Raw genomic sequence first — 7,743 nt, 5'->3', positions numbered from 1 at the left:
ATTATTTTTTAACACAATTTCAAAGTGTTCGCAGTGTGATCTATATTTCATTCTTGTTTTCTAGAAGTTTTTCGCTAATAATATACTTTTAGTTGATAACATGGGATATAGAACTTTTCTTTTTTATTTTGCCGTTTGTAATATTAATTATTGAAATAATATTTTTTATAGTGAAATTAAATTTTCATAAATCAAAAAAAAAAAAATCAGCACTTAATTAACATTTAATTGTGATCCATTTCTTTTTATTTGTTTGAAATAAAAAATTCTTTGCTGTTAAGAACAAAGAAACAATTTTTTTAAATTAAAAAAATAATTATTTGGATAAATTTATATATCCATCGTGTATTATATTACAAAAAGTTTATACAATTTTTGATTTTACTAAAATTGTAAACAAACAATGAATAGCAAGTTTTGCAAGTCAATAATGTGGAGGAAATTTTCAAAATTTAAAAAAAAAAACAATAAATAATTCAAAAATTTTACTTTCAATATCAATTGATTTAAAAATAGTCAAATCATTAGAATATACTACTATCTATATGTAAATGACTAATTCAAAAACACGTTTATTGCATTGTTTATGCAATTCCTTTAATCTTCACTTTTTTATGTTTCCGTATTTGATATTATGCCAAGATATATTGCGAATACATTTTCTTTCTCTGATTATAATTTTCTTTTACTAGAAATTATTTTATAAAAGTTAAAAAAAAAATTTTAACAGTAATACAAATAATTAATTATTAATATAATTAATAAAATATTTTTAATTTAATGACAAATTGTTATTAAAAGAAAATTGAGACAAAAAAAAATGAGTCTTATTGAAAAATATTTTATTATATTATATCAATTATTTACATATATATATATATGTACAAACTTATGTAAATGTAACATAATTTATATTTGTGAAATTTACAATTTTCTCTAAAATTTTTTAATATTCTTTCATTTTTTTGAAAGATCACGACATCGTAGTTCCATTTCAAGAAAAGCCCTCATATTTGGATCTTGCACTTTTTCCATAATAATTTCTTTAAAATTCTTATCACTTTCATTTAAAAGTTGACTCACTTTTTCCGCGTACTGTATCCATACACAATTTGCACAACCAGACATGCAGCATGTTGTTGGAACTTCAATTTCCTCCCATGATGAAAATGAATGCGATTGCAAATATTCTAATTCTTCTTCTTTTGTTCTTTTTGGTTTTTGTGTATCATTATCATTTTTATCGGAGAAATTTAATCGATTCAATTGGAGCAATTGTTTTTGACAAGTGTATAATTGTTTTTCCAAAAACAATCGTCGAAAAGCAATCCAGTTTGTCATTATGTTACAATTGTTATAATTACAATTGAAATTTTAAATAAAAACAAAAAGTTATCAATGTTATTGACAAATGTCACCTGCTTCTAGTCCACGTGATGATCATGCCAAAAATCTGTCATCTACAATGTTTATCTCCTAAATCTTTGATAAATTAGGTTTATATTAATTATAATTATTAATTACCGTTTGAGTCGAAGATATTGTGATTGATCGCAATTTTTTTTAAATACTGCACAAATTGATAATATCATTTTTAACTACAGTGTTTTTTAACCTTGTTGATGTTTTCAAGATCACATTTTTTTATAGAACGGTGAGTGACATTAGACACTTTTCAAGATCACAAAAGCGCTTGCGCAACATTGATCTTTCGTCTCTGAGAGGCAAATTTTAAATTTCCAAGAACACTTATTATTACTGTTTTCAAAAAATTATTTTTTATATTAAGAAACTCTATTAAAAGATTAGAAAAAATCAATAGAGGAAATTGTTTCTCATTTGAATTATTTTTCCATTATATTATTATAAACCATATTATAATAATTAACGATATTTTTAAACACGCGGAATAAATTTTAACACATTCGACTTTTAAATGAATAAAAAATACATTCTAACTTTTTGTTACAATTGATACGAAATTGTTACAGAAAATTTGAATTTAAATATTTTCGCGCGTTTCAGATGAGCGCCGCCAATGTCAGAAAGTCTAACTATAGTCGCGCGCGCATCACACTTCCGTCAGTTTATATTTTGATCTCAAGTGAAAAGCATGTGTTTATCAAAATATTCTTATTGAAATTTATAAAAATAAAAGTTTACAATAAAAAATGGGTCGTAAAATACCTGGAAAGAAACATCATGGAGTGAAAGACCCATTGAAGCAACAGGCAAAACGCTTAGATGAGTAAGTATCGATTTAAACTTTTATAGGTTAAGTCTCACGTGTTTTGCATTACATTTTTTGAATTTTCAGTAAATTCTTTTACTATTTACAGATTAAAAACAAAAATAAATGCACCTCCCAAAAATGACGATGAACAAGGATTACCTAAAAGTCTTTTACGTGTTATTGATTTAAAAAATAAAGTCAAGAATGGTAAAATAGTGAAAAAGAAGAAAAAAAAATCAAATCGTGGTTTGATTACTCTTGGAGCACAAAATAATAAATTACCACATCCCAAAGCAAGACCCGAGAAAGCAATTCCTATATTTAATCAAAAATATGGTGAAACTCCTGAGGCTTTTCTAAGACGAGTTAATCGGGAAACGGAGAATTTTTTACATGAAACTCAATTTGAAAATAAATATAATGTTCAAGTTAAACGAAATACGGAAACAGGAGTAATTGAAGGTATTGAAAAAAGGCCTAAAGATGAAATTGAGGAAATATTGAAACTTAAATCGAAACATAAAAATATAAAAAAGAAAAAGAAAGTCAAGAAACCCGAAGATGAGGTTAAGTTAACAAAAAATCAAAAAAGGAAGAAGAAACTCGAAATGAAAAAAGACAAGAAGTTGCAGGATGATATAGATGAATTTAAAACATTTCGAGATAATGTTGCATTTGGTGAAGTTGCACATGCACCGCCAGAATTAAAAATTCATCCAAAGAAGATTAATAAAAGCGATAGTGTCAGGGTAAGAATTCTTTATTGATATGTAAAGCAATAATATAAAATTTTAATTAAAAAAACTTTAGAGGCATTTAAGATTTAAATTGACTTTTTCAGCCTGGTAGGAAAGATTTGTTATTAAATTCCATGCTTGATGCAAATAAAAATCAACAATCAGAGCTTGTTAAGAAAAATATCAATAGAACCGGTAAGAGAAAAGATTTGCCAGTAGGAGAGAGAGTTCGATTGGAGAAACAACAAAATGATGCAGTTGCTGCTTACAGATTATTAAAGTCTCGTAAACAAATTTAAAACCTTAGGAAATTGGTAACTAAATTTATATATTAAATAATAGAAATAAAACATTTAAACATTAATAAAAAAAAAAATAATAAAACCGATATTTTCAAACAATGATTTATTTTTATTTTACAATAATTTAAAAATAAACTAGAAATAATGAATAAAATTAATGTTTGTACCTTTTAATATCTTTTATATTGAAAGTTACTATTTTGCAAAATAATTTAAATAAACATTTTAATAAGACTAATATTTTACATTAAATAGAAACAGTCTTGAGGAATTTAGTGTTTTGAAATTAAAAGAAAAATATGAAACACTATAAAAATGAACTTTTATCCTGTTGTCCAGACGAAAGGTTCCAGCCTCTCTTCAATTGGTAGCAAATTATTTAACGTCTCTAAACTCTCAAGCGTCTGATTAAGTTGCATATGGCACTTTGTGAGTTGTCTACTGAGCTCATGAATTTTTCCCAATTGTTCAGCGAATTTTGCAAATTTCTTTTGTCTCTCAGTTGCAATTCCCAAAAGTCGCGTCACTTCTCCATCAACACTTGTGCACAATGCAAGTTGTTCACTTGCAACATATTGAGCACTATTATTTAAATGATGTTGATATCTTGCACATAAATTAAACAGTCCAATTGGATCTAATCTTTCCAATACTTCTGGATCACGAACTCCCGGTGGTAAATTAAGTGTACCTCTCATAATTGGTAGAAACATGGGTATTTTTAAAAGTTTCACCAAATCTGGATCCTTATCGGCTGTTGGATCAGATATTGCCGGTTTAACGACAACAATATTATGCACTTTTCTGTGTCCTATGCCACTAGTTACATTTGATTTTCGTCTTGTTACTTCTTGACCGACACTTTTTCCACGAGAAAGTTGTGCTTGCTTGTTGGTCATCTTTGGTGAATCGCCTATTGGTCTGTTCACTGTGTATGATATGTAAGGCAAATCAGAATCCGAACAAATACTAGGACCGGGACTTGTACATCTTGGTGGTGTATCCTCGGGAACTGTTTCCCTATTTGGAACACTTTTACCCCGTCGAAGTTGAGCTATTCTTGCTCTTGTTCCTTCTGCTCCCTGAGCACCACCTGCCTGGGCACTTTGCTCCGATCCCATTTCTTTTTTTTTTTTTTTTTTGTTGATTTTAATTCGTTTCACTGAAAAACATTAAATTTGATAAAATATAATTCGATATAGAAATGTAGGAAAATAAAAATAATTTCTGATATTAAAATGTTTTTGTTATTACTAAAAGAAATTTTATCTAAATTGTAAAATTTTTTTTAATTGATAGATAAGCTTTTTGTTTTCTGATTTTCGTGGTATTCACCATATTCAAATGGCTATTGATTCTTGAACAAATATGATTTTATGAATTTCATGATAAGGAGTAATTAAATAATAATGATTTAAGAATACTATTATCTGATAAAGGTCTGCTTACCTTCTTCTTGTGTTAAGCTGGATTCTAGGAAAGATTAATTTTATGATATATTATATGTACTAAGTTTTCCAGTTTGATTTGTGTCTGGAGATTTTGGTGCTTAATTTTGATTATTAGTTAAGTTATTCCTTTAGCGAATATCATTTTATTTGCTTTTGAGTTAGTAAACCCATTTTGTGGAACAAAAAAAAAGACTTTTTACTATTATTAAAAAAAAAAGAGAGAGAACTTGAGTTTATGTGCAATGTCAATAGTATACTTTTCTTTAAGCTGTCATTTCACATCAGCTGATTGAACTGTCAAAAGAAAGAGTGATATCTGGCGTGAATTTCTCGAAAGTCTGACGACGTTTTTGTCGGTAGCTTATCGATTCAAGTAGAATTCAACTTTATCATTTTATTTTTCTTTTTTAAAAGAAAATTTTTTTAAATCATCTCTTTTTTTAATTAAAAAAATATATATCTAACAAAAATTTATTTATTTATAATATTATACCTAATATATTAATAATTGATATTATTATTGTTGTTATATTTTTGGCATTATTTATGTATATAATTATAATAACATAATATTTGTTTATTCAATGAATTTTTTTTTTTGTTTCAGATATTATAAAATGTTTATCGAAGAAAATGGCAAAAATTCGTGTCTTCTACTTTCTAAAGAAACGAGTTACTCCATACATAAAAGGCGATGAACAACAGCGATTCGTGTAATTTCTTTTGAAGATTATCTTGATATGTGACGGGTCAAAGGAGATTTGGATTTAATCCCCTAATAATAGGAGTGACAAGTTTTTCTCAACAATAAGTAAGTCTTTTTCACATAATTAATGATTATTATTTTTTGCAAAAATTTCATATAGAAATTTTCGCATAATACTAAATAATTAAGTAATGAAGGCCTATTAAACTAAAAACCACAAATTTATTTTAATGGAAAAATTATTTTATATAACAATATCTATTAATAATATTTGTTAGTTTTAATTTTTTTGCATTATTTTTTTATTTACTTAATATTTCTTTTAGTTCAGTTTTTTTACGTGACAACGTCTTAGTCTAAGGTGTACATATTAGTACAGCGTTGACAGTATTTTAATTTTTCTTTTTGCAGATTCTATCCTCAATGATTTGTGGTGTCAAGTATTAAAGGACACAGAATTCATACAGACTTTTTAGAACTCGGTCTATTTTTACGGTTATTTTTCACATTTTCCAAATGGAAATTTAACTTGAAAGTATAGGGATCTCCGAGGGCTATTTAGTTTGAAAGAATACCTCTTTGAAGTTGAAAATTCGTTATTAAGGTAAATATTTTAATTTATTGGAAAAATTTTATTACAAAAAATTTAGTTGTATTTTTTAACGTGACAACGTCTTACTCCGAGGTTTAGGGAGTCAGAAATTTTTTTTTTATTTGATATATCTGCTAAATTTGTGAAAAAAAGTGATCGGTATATATAATACACTATTATATATTGCATCGTTTTGAATGCAGAGAATCGATCTGAACTTCACACGTGATTTTGTTCTGTATACCCGAACCATGTCTGTAAACTGACACGATAGGTACTCTCTATTTCCCAGGCATCAGATGCCATCGTTACATATACTCGCTACAGATAGACAGACCTTTCTCACTCATCCAACTCGAAGTTCACACGATAGTATCTATTTAAATTTACATTGTTTTGTTCCTCACGATGTGTCCTCTCAGTCTTAAATTCAATATTTGATTGTGACAATTCCAGGCTAAATTTTATCCCATCATTTTTCTCTTTTATTTTCATTTATTACATGTGAAAATTCATATATATTTTTCCGTCAGATCAATTTAAATTGTGAATTAAAATCGTGATACGAGTTAAAATGGAGTTTATTCAACTGAGAAAAGATCAAATTCTTTCATGGTGATTAGAGGGGCTGTCAGTTTCTCGTTTTCTTCGTTTCAAGCTGAAATAATTCTTTCGTAATCGCAAACTTTCTTTGCAAAAGAGAGATGTTACTAAGCAAGATTTAAGAGTTGTTTCAAATCAAAGTTGAGTTCTTAATGCATTTATGAATTTATCAACATTAAAGAAAAATAAAATAAAATAAGTTTGAAAAGGAAATGAATTTTTTCAAGAAAGTTTAGAATAATGCAATTAGAATAAAAAATGTATTAAAATATATAAAAATGATCTAAATTTTAAAAAGTGAAAGTCTAAAGTTTTTTATGACGAAAGTTTATTTTATATGAAGATTATTAAATGTGATTGAAGCGCTGAAAGGAGGGTCAATTTAAATTATGAATATCGACACAAAATTCAAGGAGAAACTGATAGAGTACCTGGAGAATTCTGATGCGATACTGCAGCCTCTCTTTCTCTCTCTCTCTCAGTAAGGCATGCAGATATAAATTTTCCATGATTTGCTTATATTTCGAGTTCATATTGAACAATATGGCTCAATTCCAATATTCCCGATATGCTTAGAATCTCGGATAATAAGAGAAATTCCAGAATTTTTTTTTTTTTTTTTCTTCTAGAGAAAATATTAAGGGCGCGTTCGAGTATAATACGTAAGCATATTTTAGATATCTTTTGACGCCCCCTCCCTTAAACATTAGTAATATTTTTTGTAGAAAATATAATATATTACGTAAGGTAATCTTTTATCCCTTCATATTATTCATATTCAGTAATAGAAGACAGTTGCAGTCAGACAAAACTCTCGCATTCTTGAAAAAGTATATCAGTGGTAAAAGTTTATTTCACTCACAAATCAGACAGAATATTTCAAAATATCTTTTAATATTAATATCAGTAGTAAAAATCAATTTTTTAAATACTTAAAAATCAATCACAAGAAAAACAGTACAATTCATTATTTATTATAATATTTATAACTAATAATTATTTATATTTTTTGTTGACATTTTTTATAAAAAAAAAAAAAAAAAATCACAATGATATATTGTAGCTTTTGATCTAGAAAATAAAAACAAAATTTGTTTTTAAAGTTAAAAATATAGGTCA

At 26.7% G+C, this 7,743-nt stretch overlaps 3 protein-coding genes across 5 annotated transcripts; 1 reads left to right on the top strand and 2 right to left on the bottom strand.

Annotated features, from left to right (window-relative positions):
* Positions 1-825: 825 nt before the first annotated feature.
* Positions 826-1,675, bottom strand: LOC127288038 (uncharacterized). 3 transcript variants are annotated; one of them, XM_051315243.1, is made up of 2 exons: positions 1,525-1,675; positions 826-1,476 (listed from the first exon to the last, which is right to left on the bottom strand). In XM_051315243.1, the coding sequence occupies exon 2, from the start codon at positions 1,339-1,341 to the stop codon at positions 958-960; it is 384 nt and encodes a 127-aa protein (XP_051171200.1). In that variant the 5' UTR covers positions 1,342-1,476; positions 1,525-1,675; the 3' UTR covers positions 826-957. The 3 variants fall into 3 exon arrangements, with proteins under 3 accessions (XP_051171200.1, XP_051171199.1, XP_051171201.1); XM_051315242.1 differs by having other exon boundaries at positions 826-1,460; XM_051315244.1 differs by having other exon boundaries at positions 826-1,453.
* A 424-nt stretch (positions 1,676-2,099) lies between these two features.
* On the top strand, positions 2,100-3,371 carry LOC127288032 (coiled-coil domain-containing protein 137). The gene is made up of 3 exons (XM_051315233.1): positions 2,100-2,248; positions 2,340-2,982; positions 3,075-3,371. The coding sequence occupies exons 1-3, from the start codon at positions 2,172-2,174 to the stop codon at positions 3,267-3,269; spliced, it is 915 nt and encodes a 304-aa protein (XP_051171190.1). The 5' UTR covers positions 2,100-2,171; the 3' UTR covers positions 3,270-3,371.
* On the bottom strand, positions 3,361-5,013 carry LOC127288034 (BLOC-1-related complex subunit 5). Its single transcript, XM_051315234.1, has 2 exons — positions 4,722-5,013; positions 3,361-4,434 (listed from the first exon to the last, which is right to left on the bottom strand). Exon 2 carries the CDS (start codon positions 4,391-4,393, stop codon positions 3,596-3,598), a length of 798 nt encoding a protein of 265 aa, XP_051171191.1. The 5' UTR covers positions 4,394-4,434; positions 4,722-5,013; the 3' UTR covers positions 3,361-3,595.
* Positions 5,014-7,743: the final 2,730 nt, after the last annotated feature.

Source organism: Leptopilina boulardi, unplaced genomic scaffold (assembly GCF_019393585.1).
Source record: "Leptopilina boulardi isolate dan_hultmark-lab unplaced genomic scaffold, ZJU_Lbou_2.1 LbouV2_38, whole genome shotgun sequence".
Lineage (NCBI taxonomy): Eukaryota > Metazoa > Arthropoda > Insecta > Hymenoptera > Figitidae > Leptopilina > Leptopilina boulardi.
The sequence above is the reverse complement of the archived record's forward strand: the minus strand, read 5'-3'. Positions and strand labels throughout refer to the sequence as shown.

Bases quoted from the DNA above. Each gene is read 5' to 3' on its own strand.
- LOC127288038 (XM_051315243.1), bottom strand. From the start codon at position 1,341: ATGACAAACTGGATTGCTTTTCGACGATTGTTTTTGGAAAAACAATTA.
- LOC127288032 (XM_051315233.1), top strand. From the start codon at position 2,172: ATGGGTCGTAAAATACCTGGAAAGAAACATCATGGAGTGAAAGACCCA. The intron at 2,249-2,339 runs GTAAGTATCGAT...TACTATTTACAG, and splicing joins CAGGCAAAACGCTTAGATGA to ATTAAAAACAAAAATAAATG. The intron at 2,983-3,074 runs GTAAGAATTCTT...TGACTTTTTCAG, and splicing joins ATAAAAGCGATAGTGTCAGG to CCTGGTAGGAAAGATTTGTT.
- LOC127288034 (XM_051315234.1), bottom strand. From the start codon at position 4,393: ATGGGATCGGAGCAAAGTGCCCAGGCAGGTGGTGCTCAGGGAGCAGAA.